Source organism: Anabrus simplex, chromosome 2, assembly GCF_040414725.1.
Source record: "Anabrus simplex isolate iqAnaSimp1 chromosome 2, ASM4041472v1, whole genome shotgun sequence".
NCBI classification, from domain to species: domain Eukaryota; kingdom Metazoa; phylum Arthropoda; class Insecta; order Orthoptera; family Tettigoniidae; genus Anabrus; species Anabrus simplex.
In genome coordinates, this window is record NC_090266.1 from 180,051,796 (window position 1) to 180,073,225 (window position 21,430).

At 41.1% G+C, this 21,430-nt stretch overlaps 1 protein-coding gene across 5 annotated transcripts in view; it reads left to right on the forward strand.

Moving 5' to 3' along the window:
- Positions 1-21,430, forward strand: part of RhoGAPp190 (Rho GTPase-activating protein 190) — a 1,293,865-nt gene that overhangs the window by 869,404 nt on the left and 403,031 nt on the right. For all 5 annotated transcript variants that reach the window (XM_068226122.1, XM_068226123.1, XM_067140451.2 and 2 more), the window contains one exon: positions 10,274-10,441. In XM_068226122.1, the coding sequence (XP_068082223.1) occupies positions 10,274-10,441 (168 nt within the window). The remainder of the gene's footprint in view (positions 1-10,273; positions 10,442-21,430) is intronic.

Consider the following 21,430-nt stretch of genomic DNA (forward strand, 5'->3'; position numbering starts at 1 on the left):
TCTGTTCACGACCTAGTTGGGCATTGAAGTCACCCAAAAGAAGCTTGACATGGTGTTAAGGGATTTTGTTAAATTTTTCATCCAGTAGGTCCCAGAAATTATCAACTTCGTCTGGATCAGACTTGTTCTTATCGTTTGTAGGAGCACATGCGTTAACTAGGGCGTAGGTTTTGTTCGCGCATTTAATTGTGAGTATAGACAATCTGTCATTCACAGGTTCGAAATTTGCAACCGATTTAAGGATCTTGGTTCTAACAGCAAACGCGGTTCCAAGCATCACAGCTCCATTGAGGATTCCTCTTTGCGCTTTGCTCTTGAAAAACCGGTAGCCTTCGGATTCAAAAATCTCTTCATCTGGGTACCTTGTTTCCTGTAGGGCCATTATGGATATCTGATTTTCGTGAAGAGCTTTGGTGAGGGTTTTCAGCTTGCCAGTTTGTGTAAGTGAATTTATGTTGAAAGTTGCTAGAAAGGTTTTAGATTTTGGCGTGAGATTGTGACTCTTCGGGGTACACCGAGACGCTCCGACTCGTCTCTTGCATGATGTCGAGTCTCCCCCAGAATCCGAACGAAACTCGTGCACCGTGGCGTTCACGACGAGGGATGTATCAGAAGATTTACCCCCTGGGGTATGTTTCTTGAAATGTTGTGCCATCATGCTTTTTGACTTGACTTAACATTATTGTACAATAATAATAATAATAATAATAATAATAATATATTCTGCATATCGGTATCTTACGGCATTTCCATGCCTATGGATTTCTCGTAAATACGTCGTTTAATAGCATAAAAACAAATGGTTATCTTTTCTATACTGTTAACACACAACAATTAATCTACTTTTTATTTGGATATCCTTCATCGCTAGTCTAATTACGCGAAGTCTTCCAACACTGTTTCATCACAGTCTTTTTCTTCCTCACTATGTCAACTTATTGCCGGCCCCGTGGTGTAGGGATAGCCAAGGGCTCCATGTCTTATCAGCTTGGATCACTCCGCGCCATGCACATTTCCGGGATGATTCGTGGGATGCTATATAGGTTGAGAAACTCGAAGCAAGTACCGGTACATCAAGGAAGTATAGCTGTCAACAGCCGGTCAATGTCGAGTGAGGAACTCCTGTCTTGATTGCCTTGATGGAATAACGTTTGTAGTTGGCGACAAATCTCCGCAAGTGACGCATGCTACACCCGGCAACACATGTAGCATACCACACCTTTTCTGCCCCACTGACAACAAGCCGCATGCTACAAAGAGCAACATTTGTTGCCAGCCGCATGCTCCATGTCGCCCAAATGTTGCCTCAGTGGAATCCCGCCTTTACACAACAGCCGAGTCTACTCGTACAATGTTAAGTCTGTGCCAGTATGTTTGTTCTTGAATTTTTGTTGACTTAATATTTGTTTTTTATTTTTTATATTCTTTTTAATCCCAGGTTTAGAATATATTTATTTATTTATTTATTTATCATCTACATGCTTTCTTAGTTACAGATAACGTGGTTTCCCATTTTCACACCAGGCAAATGCCGGGGCTGTACCTTAATTAAGGCCACGGCCGCTTCCTTCCAATTCCTAGGCCTTTCCTATCCGATCGTCGCCATAAGACACATCTGTGTCGGTGCGACGTAAAGCAAATAGCAAAAAAAAAAAAAAATACATATAATGTAATAGAAAATTATATATATATAAATATACTATGATTTTTTTTTTTTTAAAGTTCCGATAAGCCATAAATAATAGACGTATTGAGATAACAAGATGATTTTATTGCAAAAAGGTTTTTACATTCTTACTTATTTTTCTACATAGTCACCAAGAAGGTTGAGGCATTTGTCATAATGAGAGACCAGCTTTCCTATACCCTCTGCAAAGAAGTCTGCCACCAGTGAGCTCCGGGAGGTCCTTACAGCGTCTTGAAGCTCTTCGTTGGTAGCGAAGCATTGTCCACCAAACCACACCTTCATTTCTCGAAAGAGGTGATAGTCACTAACACAACACAGGAACACACTCTCAGCCAAGTGCTCACTAGTAGCACGTCACGGAGAGCCCAGTACGGCCACCGAGCTAGCACCCTGCATCAGCCAGCTCACCAGCCGCCAGGTTAAAATGTAAGCCCCGCTCAGCCTGCCAGCCAATCAGCGGGCAGGACCAAGCACTGTACACAAAGCGAGCCAGCTCACTGCCGCCAAGAGACACCTCGTACCTCCACACAGCCTGCCAGTCTATCAGAAGGCAGGACCAAGACCAGCAGCCATATCTGCCAGTCTGCCTTACCACTGTGCGGGCAAACAAAGCCAGCCTGCCTAATCTTTGTGAGGGCTAACAAGCAATTTGTCTAGTGCTCAGTGCGGTCATTAGTTCGTATCTTGTCTTGGCGTGATCCAATTGAAACTAAACCCAATATGACTGGTGCTCACTAAGTTTGACCCACCAGTGCCTCACCTTAATTTCTATTCATTTTCATCTCCACCCCCTAACACCATGGACCTTTCTCCCCTCTCTTCGTTTAACCAATCGTTGGAGGAGCTCATCGCAGATAATTTGGCTCGCATCAATGAAGCACTTGGACGACTGCAGGCACAATTCGCCACTCAAATGGCACAGCTTACGACTCTTCCACCCCCTCCCCATTAAATTCAACCCCCACTCAACTACCAACCAATATATCACTCCCCCCCTCCGCAACAGCAATCAACCTCCACACAGCAGCAATCTCGTTACCAAAATTATTCAGCCCATACCCTAACCTCTCAGACCAGACAAAATCAGCACCCACATCAAGACCACTGGGGAGCAGAAGAAGAAGCTGTAAAAGACCTGGAGGAAGAAGAAGAAGAAAAAGTCAACTACACTGTTCCACTCTACTGCGTTCGCAACAATTCCACTTTTCCAGTCTCGGCCAAGTGCCAAGTACTCATTTTCAACTTGAACTGCCCATACCCAGTCCCTTTAACCCAAAAAACTATAATTAGCACTCTTATGCCACTATTCGATGAACATCTCGCAGTCATAGAAGAATCCCATAATAATCTTCTAATGGTCACCCCCCGCTGCAATACGTCTGTCAGAACCATCCTTGAAGCCTTAGAACCGACAGATATTCCCACCCCCCATCATCATAAATCCCGTCTACAATACTTCAAATCAGCAAGTATTCATCGAACCGAAGACCGTTGACCAACAATCTCAAACCTCCCCAGCTGTCAGCCATGTAGCCTTACAAGCTATCCCACACACCCAAGATTTCCAATCTCAAGCTAGTCGTACTCAAGTAGACTACATTCAGCAAACTAATTTCCCCCCACCCCTCCCACCCAGAGCCAGAAGAAAAACCAAGGAAACCCAAACAATAATCCGTAAAACTACCAGTACTTCTGCCCAAGCTACTCCTCCTACGGAGGACATCTCACTACAGGCCTACCCCATTAATCAGGACATGCAATCTCAAACCATACCACTCCCACCCCCACTCCCTCCCCTTCCCCATGTACATAAATCAACCCAAGCCGTAAAGCAAACCGTAACAGCTCCATCTCAAACAACTCCTCCACGTCTGGCAGCTAAGAAGAAGAAAAAACTACTCCCAGCAAGAAATCAACGACTAGCAGTTCATCAAAACCAACCAACAGTACCTCATCGCACACTCCACCCACACCTAAATCCCAACCACTGCCTCCAGATCCATCTCTCACCATTCTGTGTTATAATTGCCTTAAACTGGACCACCATGCTGCTAGATGCAGGAATAAGACCAGATGCAATAGATGTGGTGGTTCACAACGCCACACCGAATGTACGGTACCTCGGGACCAGGCGGGGTGCGCGAACTGTCAAGGCAGTCACGCGGCCTTGTTTCCTGGTTGCCCACATTTCAAAAAGGCAATTATCACCAAGCATAAAGCCAAACTTCAATGTAAATCACCTTCTATTCCTACCACCCACACCCCCAACCCATCACCACTACTCTCCACCCCCTTGCCACCCCCGCCAAGCCAAGTGAACAATGCCCTCGTATTACTACACCTCAATCTCCTAACCAGCCAAGCATTCCCAATTCAGGGCCCCCTTGGTGGATTGAGTAGCTGAGGACCATGAAAACTCCCAACCAAGATCTCCCTAAGCCAAGACCTACCAAGAAATTCATTCAAGTCCTCACTTCCCAAATTTAACATTTCTAAAAACATTGCAATCTTAAAGATGAGGCACTGGTCTCGGAACGAGGCTCGGTGCTATGCTAACACCAATAAACAATGCTGTATTTTCAAAAATCAATATCGCACGCTTTCATTAAACAGTAAACGCAGTAGTTTACTAAAATGTTAGCCCCTGCTAAGAGATCAGATACAGTCCCATTACCCAAAAAAGTAAAATTCGGACGTGGTCAGTACTTGGATGGGTGACCATTCCAATGCTACCATATATCTGAAACACTAAATTTGTCAGCCATACACTTCGCGAACAATCATGCGAGTTCCATCTAACTTCACTTTAATAACTATCCGCACTAAAAACTTAAATTCACCAAACCACAGTTAAGCAACATTGGGTGTGGTCATCCATTGGATGGGTGACCAAAGACCCTAATTTTATTATTCACTAAACATCAACCATCTCTAACAACTATCAAACACTCACTAGACAATCGCTCAATTATATATTTTCCCCTAAATACTACATTTCACTAAACTGCTCGGTGAGGAGCGTTCACTCGCACCGGTACCAGCAACACTAACCAAACTCCTCCTCCCAGCGGGAGGAGGGGGTTTAAATTTGGTGATAGTCACTGGGTGCTAGGTCAGGATTGTAAGGTGGTTGGTCAAAGATTTCCCACTTGGACTTTTGGAGAAGTTCTTTTGTCACATTGGCACTATGCGGTTGTGCATTGTCATGGATTAGAACCATGCCAGATGAGAGCATGCCTCTTCATTTGTTTTGTATCGCTCTCTGGAGGCGATGTACGGTCTCACAGTAGACTTCCTCATCTGGCATAGACGGGCGGCAGATTTCTTTGCAGAGGGTATAGGAACACTGGTCTCTCATTATGACAAATGCCTCAACCTTCATGGTGACTATGTAGAAAAATAAGTAAGAATGTACAAATCCTTTGGTAATAAAATCCTCTTGTTATCTCAATACATCTATTATTTATGGCCTATCGGAACTTGAAAAAAAACCAGCCCTCGTATATATACAGGGTTACGGTGAAGACTGGTAAATGACCAGAAGCCAGAAAACATCTTGAGGAAACCTCTAGGGCTAACAACCCTAGTTGTCAAAGGATGGGTACCCGTCCAAAACAAAGTGAAGTCAAGAAGTATGATGGCACAACATTTCAAGAAACATACCCCAAGCGGTAAGTCTTCCGATAAATCCCTCGGTGTGAACGCTACGGCACACGAGTCTCGTTCGGATTCTGGAGGAGACTCTACATCATGCAAGAGACAATTTTTATTATTTATAAGTCTCAGTACTTAAAACTTTTCACAACAAGGGTTTTCACCACGAATCGATATGACATATATCAGCCATAGAATATTCCCGAAGATCACTTTATGCAACTAAATTAACATAGATATAGAAGCGCAAGAACTATAAAGAAGATTGAAGAAGGAACTCCACGCAACACGAACTCTCAAATTTTAACAAGTGTTTTAATATACATGTACCATATTTTAGTGTGTTTAACATATTATTATTTTATACTGTGCTTTATGTATTTTAATATGTTTAATGTACTCAGTATGTCCAATGTACACTCAATAGGTTTTAGTTTACTGTAGCTTTCATTACCACATTGATCATAGTTATTTTAACCCCACATAGACAAAACACTACTACAATATATTTTATTTTCATCCCCATTAGACATCCGGATGATCTAATCATAATAACCTCTTTGTGATATTGTCTAATGGCTGTAATATATTAATGTACTAGCTGATGATGGCCGCAGGAGGCCGAAAACCGGTACTAATGTAAATCAATTTATAATAAATAAGTGTTGATAGGTGGAACACATTTCTTGTCTGTATCATGCAAGAGACAAGTCGGGGTGTCTCAGTGTACCCCGGAGAGTCAAAAACTCAGGCCAAAATCCAAAACCTTTCTAGCAACTTCCAACATAAATTCACTTACAGAAACTGGCAAGCTGAAAACCCTCACCTAAGCTCTTCACGAAAATCAGATATCCATAATGGCCCTACAAGAAGCATGGTACCCAGATGAAGAGAATTTTTAATCCGAAGTTTACCAATTTTTAAGAACAAAGCGCAAAAAGGAATCCTCAATGGAACTGTGATGCTTCGAACCGTGTTTGCTGTTAGAACCAAGATCCTTAAATCGGTTGCAAATTTCGAACCTGTGAATGACAGGTTGTTTATACTAACAGTTAAGTGTGCAAACAAAACCTACGCCCTAGTTAATGCACGTGCTCCTACAAACGATAAGAACAAGTCTGATCCAGACGAAGTTGATAATTTCTGGGACCTACTGGATGAAAAATTTAACAAAATCCCTGAACACCATGTCAAGCTTCTTTTGGGTGACTTCAATGCCCAACTAGGTCGTGAACAGAAGTACAAGAAAGTTACAGAAAATTACCCTGCTCACAAAAGCACCAATACCAACGGCTAAAGACTGGTGTCCATTTGCGAAAATCACAACCTGCAGGTCATGTCGACCCACTTTCGCCATCTACCCAGAAAGCAGATGACTTGGCAATCTCCCGTCCAGACTCTCGGAGAGTTCCAAATAGCTCATGTTGCAATCTCCAAGAGAAACAGCCCTGAGATTATGGATGTCAAAGAAAAGAAAGGCATCAATGTGGCCTCAGATCAGTATATGTCTCTGATCAAATTCAAACTAATTCCTGCAAACACAAGGAAGACAACCAAACAGATCACACGCTTGGACGATACACTTCGGCAAAGGGTCAAGGAGTTCCACGAGAAGGCTAGACCAAATGACTGTGACTTTAACAACTCCAAAAGTCTCCTTGTTGAGGCCGCCAAAGACGTTGCAGAAATCAAGAGAAGCGAAAAGTATGCCTCGTGGAATGATACCTGCGAATCAGTCCTCAAAGAAAGACTCAATGCGTGGAAACAGTACTACTCTACAAAACCCAACGTGCCCAAGCAGCTAGGATGTTCAGATCTGAGAAACGTAAATACGAAAAATCTCTCATTGAAAAGATAGACCAAAACTTTAGGAAGAATGAAAGCAGAGAGTACTGCAGAGCCTTCAAACGTGAACTCACTGGCTATAAACCACCATCTCTACGCTTTGAACGAAAGGACGGCACACTGGCAACGTCAAATGAAGAAAAATATAGTATTCTGCCAGACTACTTCAAGAACTTACTTAATTGCTCAAAACCGCAAAGCCCCATTGAGACCAAGGAACCCTTACTCAGGTACCCAGATTACCGATCACCCGACAGGGATGAAATCAAGTGCCACATTGCCTGTCTCAAAAACAACACAGCGCCAGGGGAAGACTCATTGTTAGCAAAACTATGGAAATATGCCTCAGAGGAATCACTTGGAATCTTGCATAAGCAAATAGAAGAAATTTGTAGCAAGGAGACCCTGCCCGAAGATTGGAAAATAGCTTTGATCCATCCATTACACAAAAGAGGCAGCATGAAAAACATCAACAACTACAGAGGAATATCTTTGCTACCCGTGACTTACAAAATTCTATCACTTGCCATCTTGGAGCATTTGGAAGCACAAGTCGAACATCAAATAAGTGAATACCAAGGAGGGTTCAGCAAAAGTCGCTCAGCAGCCGAACAGATCCAAAATCTTAAAACAATCATCAGATATTGTACACTAAGATCCAAGCGGTACATGTCTCTCTTTGTGAACTTCAAGAAAGCATACAACTCCATTGACCGGGAAGTCGTGCTAAACATCTTCAATGAATTTGGAGTTTATTTGAAACTCTTGGCATTAATTAGAGCCATCCTGATCGATACAAAATCCAAGGTGAAATTCCAAGGATGTCTCTCGCGTTCTTTTGACATCAAAACAAGAGTCCAACAAAGTGATGGGCTATCCCCAATACTCTTCAACTGCGTTCTTGAAAAGATCATCAGAACCTGGCGGGTGAGATTACAGGAAACCAACTACAGTCCACTAAAAATAGGGACCAAATTCAAGGGGATCACAACAGACTGTCTAGCATTTGCCGATGATATTGCCCTTCTCTCGAACGATGTGGAAACCGCTAGAGCTCAAGTTGAAATGTTAAAGGAAATTGCCGAACAAACTGGTCTGCAGATATCATTTGAGAAAACAGAAGTAATGACTAACATCAAAGAGGCCCCGCCAAAACTCCATACAAAATACAGGGACATCACCCGAGTAGACAAATTCAAATACCTAGGTGAGATCATCATGAAAAATGGACTGAACAAAGAAGCACTTCAGGAACAAGTACGCAAACTTCAAATAGCCTACCAAACATCCTGCACAATCTACAACAAAAAATACCTTTCCCAAAACCTCAAGATACGTCACTATGAAACAGCTTTGAAGCTAGTAGTTCTATATGCAGCAGAAACCCTATCTCTAAATGCCAACAAAGGACTCCTTGAAGAACTGGAGAGAAAAAAGAGCACAAAATTGTGAGAGGAATCTTGGAATCAAAGTACAGAAATGGAATTCATCAAAGGAGATCAGCGAGGAAGTTTACAGCATAATAGAGAAAATTACCGACACAATCCGGAAAAGACGGGCACAATTTTACGGTCATCTGAAAAGAATGGACGGAAGAAAGTTAACTAAAGAGATCTTTCACTTTTTTTATTCAAACCCCAAAACCACAATTACCTGGTTTAGAAATACCAAAGAAGGCCTGCAAATGCTACATATCTCCGCTGAAGACGCCCTTAACAGAGATCACTTCTGCAAGAAAATATTGACGAACGGGCTAAACCGAGATGAACAACCAAAGAGAAGACATGGTGCCCCTTAGACAGAGGAGCATAAGCAGGCCCACTCACAAAGAATGAGGGGAAATTTGGGCTCTAAAGAACGAATTATACATATGTATACAAACTTACAAAGTCGACAATTCAATAATTTTTTGTTAACCTTGCTGGTTCTCAAAGGAAGTTTTGGTACCCTTACATTTTAGTAAATCCACAGTATTACACGATAACTTGTAAATCTGATGTTTATATATATATATATATATATATTTCAGTTAATATGAAAGCATATAAGAAGATAGAATTTATATTCCTCTACGGGGTTTAGTATGAAGTGAGATGAATTTTTGTAGAGTGTTTTTATGACCAGATGCCCTTCCTGACATCAACCTAATAAGATTAGTTAATGAGATGAAACGGATGATGTGATAAATGATTATATTATATTATTGAGGGACAAGGTGATACCTGGAGGCAGCACATAGCCTACTTCTGTTGAATAGCACCAAGGGCTCTGCTCAAGGCTTTATGTCCCCATCCGAGGGACGAATCACTATCAACAGCGTCATATGCCCTCACTCCATATGAGCACTGCAGAGAGGTTTGGAATTTAATTCAGGCTTTTGGCATGCAATCTAGTGATCAGAAATTGCATACCACCACCTCTCCTACCCTGTTAACCAACATTCTGATGGTGAATTTTTTTTCGACCAACCTGAATCGAACTGGCTAACTATAGTGTCAGACCCCATAGACTTTATACCTTAACAATTATGGCCACTGGTGACCAAGAGGAAATCTAGAATGAATCACTAAATTCTCATTGTTTTGGATGTTTGGTAGGGATCTTTCAAATGTGTAAGCTACTATGTGCATTCCTAAACCCACTAACTTTGTGATTGTAGTTGTTTCCTAGTATCAAACTAAGTCAGGCGATTTAGTTTACTTTTGAAAAAGTTTTGCATTCTAACTTAAATTCAAAATAAGGTTTTAGTTTGCTAACTTCATTCTTATTACTTTGAAAATGTTTATTTTATGTCATAATGAAGTGATATTGCCCAAGTAGACTCCACTTCAAAAAATACATTTTATTATAAATAAATATTTTAGACTTGGTAAGTTTTGGAAATGAGCTCTTCAATTGTGTTCTTCCCAAAATACACATGCTGTATGATCCACATGGAAACACTGTCAAATAGTTCATAACCATCATACTTTTCAAATTTGAAGATACCTCTAATTTTCTTCTGTTTCGAGTGGCAGTGTCTTGTTTTGAGAAAAACAAATTTTGTGCTATTGTTATTAATTTGATAAATGGGATCTTCTGTTTCAGCAACCAGGAAAATTGAATTTAAAGGAATTCTCATTAGTGACGGATGCTATAGCTCGTATGAACGTTAGTGGAAGGGAAGGATCAAAATCAAAATTAAGCAAACCTGGATTTGGACATGCTCCTCTTGCCACTCCTGAAAATGTTGATCTTGGATCAGAATATGCTCAGGTCTGTATTTGTTTTAAATCAAATTATTTTTCTTTTGTTTGATGTATATTTGAAATATACATGTTCACCTGAACATTTGTCCTGTAGCTATTGTTCTAAGGAATGAAATCAAATGTGAAAAGCTGAAGTTACAATAAGGAATATGTATTAGGATAAATACAGTGACCACTCAGTGTTGGAAGGAAAAGCTGCAGCTAGGACAAACATAAAAACATTGGGGGTCAAAACTTCTCACCTTCACACACCACACTTTTCTGATCAGTGATCTTTTCTCATAGGCCCCATTTCTGCTATGTCCATTTCTTTTCATCCTCCAAGAAATTTACCCTCATGAGGGAATCATTCTTGGCAGATTTTTAATATTTATGTGATGAAAGTGTAGAAAAAGAAGTCTGAACAAACACTGTAGAAGAGAAAAGACAAAAATAATAAAAATGTGTACCATTGTTGGAAGAGAAACAATGAAAGAGAGAAGAAACCTAATGATTTAATATAAGTAATGTAGAGAGTACAAACGAGTAACAAGTAAACCGAGCTCGATAGCTGCAGTCGCTTAAGTGCGGCCAGTATCCAGTATTCGGGAGATAGTGGGTTCGAATCCCACTGTCGGCAGCCCTGAAGATGGTTTTCCGTGGTTTCCCATTTTCACACCAGGCATATGCTGGGGCTGCACCTTAATTAAGGCCATGGCCGCTTCCTTCCCACTCCTAGCCCTTTCCTATCCCATTGTCGCAAGAAGACCTATCTGTGTCTGTGCGATGTAAAGCAAATAGCAAAAAAAAAAAGTAACAAGTAAAATCAAATATAGAGCACAATGACTTGTCAGTGTTTATCCTTGTTTATGTTATCTTATCCTTGTCCTTGCATGTTTAAGTATTTAGTATACAAGAAGTATACCTCTTCACTCACGGTGTCAATTTTTCTAAGTTATTGCATCTTGTTAGTGTATATGAATTTGCATTTTGGGAGATACTAGGTTTGAACCCTACTGTCAGCAGCCCTGAAGATGGTTTCCGTACTTTTTCATTTTCACACCAGGCAAATGCTGGGGCTGTACCTTAATTAAGGCCACAGTCACTTCCTTCCCACTCCTAGCCATTTCTTATCTCGTCGTCACCATAAGATCTATCTGTGTCGGTGCGACGTAATGCAGTGTGTTTAAAAATGAAAAAAAAGGGAATTTATTAATTACGTATTAGGTATTTATCTCCAGTTTGTGCCGGCCCCGTGTGCCTGCCTCTCGCCTGGAGGCCCCGGGTTCGATTCCCGGCCAGGTCAGGGTTTTTTCTCTCGACCTGAGGGCTGGTTCGAGGTCCACTTAGCCTACGTGATTAGAATTGAGGAGCTATCTGACGGTGAGATGGCAGCCCCGGTCTCGAAAGCTCAGAATAACGGCCGAGAGGATGCATCGTGCTGACCACACGGCCCCTCGTAATCTGCAGGCTCTCGGGCTGAGCAGCGGTCGCTGGGCAGGCCAAAGCCCTTTCAAGGGCGTTAAGTGCTGTGGGTGGGGGGTTCCAGTTTGTGAATAAGCCCATGTTGGTAATATTTATTCGTATATAAATTATTACTGACTGATACACAGATATTAATATGTGGGGCTATTTATAGACCAAGCTTATCTTCAGCTGATACCATAATCTTAAGTAATGCATGGTGTACTTTAACTTGAAGTTTAAAAATAAACAAGACATAATGTACGTAAAAGCTCCTGTAAGAAATCTAACAAGAGCAAAATATACTGTATAGGCATATGGAACAGAAAGAATAGTGGCTTAGCAGGTGAGCATGCACAAATAAAGCACACTCAACACAGAAAGCGAAACAAAACCCCATTGTGCTATAGCCCTGATAGGTCTTGACCTTCTAGGTGACCGTTGCTTGACCCAAAAACCTGCAGATTACGAGATGTTGCATGGTCAGTATGACAGATCCTCTTGGCTATTATTTTTGTCTTTCCAGATCATGACTGCTATCCCGCCTTCAGTAAGCTCCTCAGTTGTTCTTACACAATCTGTGCGGACCTTGGATCCTGAGGTAAAAATTTCTGACCTGTCCAGGAATTGAACCGGGAGCCGCCTGGTAAGAAGTAGGTTCGCTACCCGTAGACGGCTGGGCCAGCCCAAAAGAAACACTACGTGTCTAAAATTTTTAATTGCAGTTTTCACGAGTTTATCATTGGAGGATAAGAGAAAACTTTGGTGACCATTGTTGAAAAATTGATGCTGCGAAGAGGTACCTGGGGGTAGTAGAGAGAGAGAGAGAGAGAGAGAGAGAGAGAGAGAGAGAGATATTTTCCATTAAGGCTTGATGGTTTTGTATACCTGAGCATCAATTGATGTCCAGCTTCAGTATCTCTGGATTTAAGAGGGTAGGAAGATGGGGATAAATCAATTTTGAAAAAAGTGACCTAATGCCTTTCAGCTCATGATCAGTTTAATATGGCATAAAGCCATCCTAAATTAATACTTCACATGATATTTTATCGAAAATGTATTTGTAACTTTAAAAAAAATCCTATATTCTGTACAAGTATAATTTACACCATCACTCATGACATGGTGTAACCGCACATAATTACGACCTCCCGCATTTAGGTTAGGAAATGTTTGTAAATGATGATTTCTGGATGTTAGGTTACGAAATTTTGTAAAAAAAAAATTATAACGTAGTGAATATCATGTGAATTTGTTAAATTAAGATGTAAGAACATGGTATTATAAGGAGGATTTGTAGTTAGGGAATATTGAATACGTATATGCTTATATTTGTAGAACTTTTAATTTGGGTAAGAGTCTGTATACAATATCCTAGCAGTGAAGATTGTGCAACGTGAGAAACAGTGACTATATTGGTAAAGACGGTTGAAGTCAGTTTAATGTGTTGCAACACACGGCTTTGAAACTCTGTGTACAGTCGGGAAATACATGCTGAAGATTGTTATTCATCATTGTGGATGAACACGAGAGATCGCTAACTTTCGTATCAGCCGCTCAGTAACCAATCTGCATGCTCCAGTTTAGAACAAGGTTGCGCTGATAGAGAGATGCTTGAAGATGTATCAGTTAGGATGTTGCTGCCATTGGACTTCTGCAGATGCCACAGCCACGTGGAGCAAGCCTATACATACATGTGTGCACGTGCGACGAGTTCATTAGCTATTATGGACTTAGTAGTGTTGAAGAACCTTGATTGTGGAGTCATTACTGTACCATTATGGAGCAGAACACAAAGGCATTATGGAGTCATTACGAGTGTACTACAAGGTTATTACATGTTCATTCCTGGTGTGCATTCTGTGCAAGATGCTACCTAGTGTTCATTTGTCAGTCATACTCTGGATTATTCCTATCCGAGAAAATGTACAGAGAGAGAGAGAGAGAGAGAGAGAGAGAGAGAGAGAGAGAGAGAGAGAGAGAGTGTTTATTTAATGTGTAATCTGTAGCTAATGTGCTCTGCACACAACTGTTTATTGCTAGATGAAATCGACGACCAAGTGTTCAGTGCTTGGTCATTCTTTGATTCGACATAGCATTCGTCGTTCATCTAATTCACAGTAACCTTTTTACATTGTGATTATGGTTTGATTAACAGAGTATAGTGAGGTGACAGGGATTGTTCTTTCCTTTTTTTTTTTCTTTTTTTCAGTTACATTCCGCAGTGATGATGGTATTTCGTTCATGTGAATGAGGTTAAGAATGGACAGTCGTCTTAATCGTATGAAATCTCAGCGCTACTGGGGAAAAGTAGCACTGAAGCTGATTCGGAATTATTTGATACGATAATCAGCTATGTAGGAAACTATATGGAAAGGAACGTGATTGTAGTGGGTGATCTCAATTTACCAAATGTCAGTTAGGAAGGTAATGCAATGAACAGGAAGCATGAAAAATAAATGACAAGTAAGTTAATATTGGCTAGACAGCTGATTCAGAAAGTGATTGAACCAACCAGAGAGAGGAATATTCTTTACGTGGTGCTGGTAAAACCAGATGAGCTCTATAGAGAAACCGAAATAATAGGTGGTATTAGTGATCACGAACCTGTTTTTGTCATAGTTAAAAATAAATGTGACAGAAAGGAAGGTCTTAACAGTAGGACTATTAGGCAGTACCACATGGCTGATAAAACATGCCTGAGGGAGTTCTTGAAAAGTATGATCGGTGGAAAAGGGTAAATGAAAATGTAAACTTACTCTGGGATGGGTTTAAAGCAATTGTTGAGGAATGTGAAAACATGTGGTAAGGAATGAAACATACATACGTACATACATTATCATTATAGACTGTTATGCCTTTCAGTGTTCAGTCTGCAAGCCTCTGAGAATTTACTAAACGTCGCCACAATCCTCGCTTTGCAACTAGTGTTGTGGCCTCATCTAGTTCTATACATCTTATCTTTAAATCGTTAGAAACCGAGTCTAACCATTGTCGTCTTGGTCTCCCTCTACTTCTCTTACCCTCCATAGCAGAGTCCATTATTCTCCTAGGTAACCTATCCTCCTCCATTCACCTCACATGACCCCACCACCGAAGCTGGTTTATGCGTACAGCTTCATCCATCGAGTTCATTCCTAAATTAGCCTTTATCTCCTCATTCAAAGTACCCTCCTGCCATTGTTCCCACCTGTTTGTACCAGCAATCATTCTTGCTACTTTCATGTCTGTTACTTCTAACTTATGAATAAGATATCCTGAGTCCACCCAGCTTTCGCTCCTGTAAAGCAAAGTTGGTCTGAAAACACACCGATGTAAAGATAGTTTCGTCGGGGAGCTGACTTCCTTCTTACAGAATACTGCTGATCGCAACTGCGAACTCACAGCATTAGCTTTACTACACCTTGATTCAATCTCACTTACTATATTACCATCCTGGGAGAACACACAACCTAAATACTTGAAATTATCGACCTGTTCTAGCTTTGTATCACCAATCTGACATTCAATTACCTACTGACATCAATTTAGTCTTCGAGAGGCTAATTTTCATACCATACTCATTGCGCCTATTTTCAAGTTCCAAGATATTAGACTGCAGACTTTCGGCACAATCTGCCATTAAGACCAATTCGTCAGCATAGGCCAAACTGCTTACTACATTTCCACCTAACTGAATCCCTCCCTGCCATTTTATACCTTTCAGCAGATGATCCATCTAAACTACGAACAGCAAAGGTGAAATATTACAGACTTGTCTAATCCCTGTAAGTACCCTGAACCAAGAACTCATTTTACCATCAATTCTCACTGAAGCCCAATTGTCAACATAAATGCCTTTGATTGATTTTAATAGTCTACCTTTAATTCCATAGTCCCCCAGTATAGTGAACATCTTTTCTCTCGGTACCCTGTCATATGCTTCCTCTAGATCAGGGCCTCTCAGGGTGCATGCGCGTGGTGCATGCACTGTGCACGGTGCAAGAGACGACTTGGCTTGGTTGACCAGAGTGCAGACCCCCCACTCCTCGATTTGGAGCAATAGCGCTTACTCTCTCTTTCCTCACGCCTGTCTCCCTCTGCCCCACTTGCGCCGTAGCGCTCCAAATCCAAGCTGACTTGAGCCGAGCATAGGCGAGTTGAGCCGAGCTTAGCCGAGTAGCCCAGAGACGAAGCGTTGATCCGAGCCATGCCGAGCGGCAGCGATGCACAGTGCACGGAGCTCTTGCGTCTCTATCTACACGCGTGAGATTTTGGGCGTTTGAGAGGCCCTGCTCTAGATCTATGAAACATAAACACAACTGCCTATTCTTCTCGTAGCATTTTTCAATTGCCTGGCACATACTCAAAATCTGATCCTGACAGCCTCTCTGTGGTCAGAAACCACACAGGTTTTCATCCAACTTCCTCTCAACGACTGATCGCACCTTCCCTTCCAAGATGCCAGTGAATACTTTGCCTGGTATGCTAATCAATGAGATACCTCGATAATTGTTGCAATCCTTCCTGTTCCCTTACTTATAGATAGGTGCAATTACTGCTTTTGTCCAATCTGAAGGTACCTTACCAACACTCCACGCTAATTTTACTACTCTATGAAGCCATTTCATCCCTGCCTTCCCACTATACTTCACCATTTCAGGTCTAATTTCATCTATTCCTGCTGCCTTATGACAATGAAGATTTTTTACCATCATTTCCACTTCCTCAAGCATAATTTCACCAACATTTTCCTCCTCGCCATGAGCTTGGCTGTTTGCAACACCACCAGGATGATTTCCTTTTACACTGGGAAGATGTTCAAAATATTCCCTCCACCTCCCCAGTGATTCCCTGGGATCTATTATGAGTTCACCTGAATTACTCAAAACACTGTTCATTTCCTTTTTCCCTCCGTTCCTAAGATTCTTTATTACTGTCCAGAAAGGTTTCCCTGCTGCTTGACCTAGCCTTTCCAGGTTATTACTAAAATCTTCCCAGGACTTCTTTTTGGATTCAACAACTATTTGTTTCGCTCTGTTTCTTTCATCTACGTACAAATCCCTGTCTGCCTCGGCCCTTGTTTGGAGCCATTAATGATAAGCCTTCTTTTTACGTTTACAGGCTGTTCTCACTTCATCATTCCACCAAGATGTTCACCTTTTCCCATCTTTACACACAGTTGTTCCTAGGCATTCCCTTGCTGTTTCTACTACAGCATCTCTGTATGCCACCCATTCACTTTCTATATCCTGAACCTGCTTACTGTCTACTGTTCGAAACTTCTCACTAATCATATCCATGTACTTCTGTCTAATTTCCTTGTCCTGGAGACTTTCTACCCTTATTCGTTTGCAGACAGATTTCACTTTCTCTACCCTAGGCCTAGAGATACTGAGTTCACTACAGATCAGATAGTGGTCTGTATCATCGAAAAATCCACGAAAAACTCGTACATTTCTAACAGATTTCCTGAATTTGAAGTCTGTTAAGATATAGTCTATTATGGATCTGGTAGCCCTAGCCTCCCATGTGTAGTGGTGATTAGCCTTATGCTTGAAGAATGTATTCGTAACAGCTAAACACATGCTAGCACAGAAGTCCAGCAAACGCTTCCCATTCCCATTTGCTTCCATATCTTCCCCACATTTACCAATCACCCTTTTGTATCCTTCAGTTCTATTCCTAACTCTCGCATTGAAATCGCCCATTAGCACTATTCTATCCTTGCTGTTGACCCTGACCACGATGTCACTCAATGCTTCATAAAACTTGTCAACTTCATCCTCATCTGCACCCTCACATGGTGAATACACGGACACAATTCTTGTCCTAATTCCTCCAACTGACAAATCTACCCACATCATTCGCTCATTTACGTGCCTAACAGAAAGTATGTTGCGTGCAATGGTATTCCTGATAAAGAGTCCTACTCCAGACTCTGCCCTTCCCTTTCTAACACCTGTCAAGTACACTTTATAATCTCCTATCTCTTCCTCGTTTTCTCCCTTACCCGAATATCACTTACTCCTATCACATCCAGATGCATCCTCTTTGCTGACTCAGCCAGTTCTACTTTCTTTCTCCCATAAGCCCCTTAATATTGATAGCTCCCCATCGAATTCCATTTCGTTCGTCAAGTTGTTTCCAAGGAGTCCCTCGCCTGTCAAATGGGAGTGGGACTCCGTTACTCCCATAGGTCCGAGGCTTGCTTAAAATGTTCTGAGCTCGCTAAATTCATGAAGCAGGATGCTACCCTACTTGCACATAGTCCAAGTGAGGATCTCTCCTCTAACGGGTTATGGACCACCGGTGAATTGTATAGTCCTAGCCGTCTGAGCACAAGGAGGGCCATGACTCCGAATATGTCCGAGATGCCCACTCCCATTCCATAGCAACTGGTATCCCGACTCTCAGGACCACTTACTAGGCCACTCAGCCGTTGCCCATGGTTCACGAACTAGGACGTGATTACAGTAACCCACAAACATGAACCATGAAGGAATGAAAAACCCACTATATTATAACGGAGAAGTAAAGAGACTAGTGAGGTAGTGCAGATTGGGAAGAAATGGATTTAGTAGAAATGACTGTGGACGTATGGAAAAATTGAAGGAACTTGCTAAGAAATTGAATCTAGCAAAGAAGTCAACTAAGGAGAACATGATGGCAAGCATAATTGGCGGTCATGCAAATTTTAGTGAAAAACAGAAGGGTATATATAGGTACTTCAAAACAGAAACAGGTTCCAAGAAGGACATTTCTGGAATAATTAATGAACAAGGGGAGGGTGTATACGATCTTCAAAAAGGCAGAAGTATTTAGTCAGCAGTATGTAAACTTTGTTGGTCAGAAGAATGTCCAGGTAGAGGAGGTGACTAATACCAAAGAAGTATTAAAATTTACCTATGATAATAAAGACATTTATAGTAAGATACAAAATTTGAAAACTAGAAGAGCAGCAGGATTGACAAGGTTTCGGGGGATATACTAAAGACAATAGGTCGGGATATAGTACCAGGTCTGAAGTACTTATTTGATTATTGTTTGATTGAAGGAGCTAAACCAAATGAATGGACAGTTGCTATAGTAGCCCTTGTGTATAAAGGAAAGGGTGATAGACATAAAGCTGAAAATTACAGGAAATTACAGGCAAGTCAGTTTGACATGCATTGTATATAAGCTATGGGAAAGCATTCTTTCTGATTATATTAGACATGTTTGCAAAATTAGTAACTGGTTTGATAGAAGGGAGTTCGGGTTTAGGAAAGGTTATTCCACTGAAGCTCAACTTGTAGGATTCTGACAAGATATAGCAGATATCATGGATTCAGGAGGTCAAATTGACTGTATCATGATTGACCTGTCAAAGGCATTTGATAGGGAGGATCATGGGAGACTACTGGCAAAAATGAGTGCAATTGGACTTGACAAAAGAAAATGGATCTCAGAGAATTAGATTAGGCGAAGCTTTATCTACCCTATAATAATTAATAGGGGAATTCCTCAAGGCAGTATTATTGAACCTCCTCTGCGAACCATGTGACCTTGCCGCGGTGGGGAGGCTTGCGTGTCCCAATGATGCAGATAGCCGAGCCGCAGGTGCAACCATATCGGATGGGTATCTGTTGAGAGACCAGACTAACGAATGGTTCATCGAAAGGGGGGTAGCAGCCTTTCGGTAGTTGCAAGGGCGGCAGTCTAGATGATTGACTGATACGGCCTTGTAATAATACTCAACATGGCTTAGATGTGTTGATACTGCTACACGGCTGAAAGCAATGGGAAACTACAGCCGTAACTACCTCCCGAGGACATGCAGCTCTCTCTGTATGAATGATGAACGAATGATGTACTAATGATGGCTTCCTCTCGAGTAAAATATTCCGGACCGGGCGAGTTGGCTGTGCGCGTAGAGGCGCGCGGCTGTGAGCTTGCATCCGGGAGATAGTAGGTTCGAATCCCACTGTCAGCAGCCCTGAAGATGGTTTTCCGTGGTTTTCCATTTTCACCCCAGGCAAATGCTAGGGCTTTACCTTAATGAAGGCCGCGACGGCTTCCTTCCAACTCCTAGGCCTTTCCTCTCCCATCATCGCCGTAGGACCTATCTGTCTAATCAATATATGAAAAATGTTTCCACCTAATCAATACCTTTCTTTTTATTTAACCTTTGGCTACTTGTAAAAATATTAATAATATCAGGACATGTTTCGATCGTTTTGCGATCATCATCAGCTGCTTACATAAAAGCTTAGATATAAACAGCATACAACAATCACATACTTGACATTAAAAAACTGGTGTTAGTAAGGGACATATGGATTGGAGGGGGGGAGGTAGTGTGCGGAGGGGGGCAGTTGTTACCAGGACGTTAAACTTAAAATAAATTAAAAATACTATCTATGGTCCAAAATGTCTTTGGTATCATTTTAAGTCCCGAAGGCTTAATAAAATCACTTGTTTAAAAAACTTTTTTTTTTTTTTTTGATCCTGAAGAAATGTTTTTTGCTAGAGTCTGTTTCTTCTTTACTTGACTTGTTGTTTCTTCCACGTTACTTTTGTTTATCCTTTTGCTTATCCTTTTTCTAAGTGGAAAGGGAGTGTCCGCTGTTGGTTGAATTAAACAATTCCTTCGAAATTCTGTTAACCCACAAAGAGAGGAATAAAGAACTTGCTTTCATCTGACAACAGGCCTTCATTAAGACTTCAGTCTTAAAACTATTAACGGGTTAATTACCAAACGTAAATGTAAACAACAAATAAATTTAATAAAACAGTCAGAGTAAACAAAAAAGTACGTGAGGTTCACCTACAACAATCCTAATATTTACGTAATTACAAATTTATTTAAGAAATAAGACATCAAGGTAGCGTTTTCAATAAACAATAACACTAGGCACAGGTTTTTCAACCATAACATGGTTAATAAGAACAAAGAAGAATGTTTACAGGATTCAGGAATTTATAAGTAGATGTGCAACCAGTGCAAGGCGACATATGTCGGGCAATCCGGACAGACCTTTGCAATAAGGTATCAAGAACACGTCAATGCGGGAAAACATAGAAGGTTTTCCGCAATGGGAGTACATATGAAAGAGATGGGTCACAAATTTACAGATATCAATCAAGACCTTGTAATCATTAATAGACTAAATAAAGGAAGACTGATGAATAGTTTAGAAAATATTCACATTTTTCTTCATAAGTTAATTAATAAGGACAAGAACTTAAATGAGATGAATGAACAAAGAAATCCCTTATATGAACATATATTGGGATACATGGAATTATTAGGTAGGAATCAAATACGCCCACCAATTGTAACAAGCGAGCACGAGGCCGCTACGTCACAGATAGAAGCCACCTCCTCGCGTGAAACAACAAATGACGACACGTCCTCACTTCCCCTCCCCCCTACAAATCAAGCTAGCGTACAGACCTCATCACACCGCTATTACACAAAGTCAAGGACAGTAGAATCAGACCCACACCCATAATTACGGGAAGTAAAGGAAGTAAATTGGACAGAGGTAAGTTCAAAATTTCTCAATTAATATCCATTATTCTTAACAGT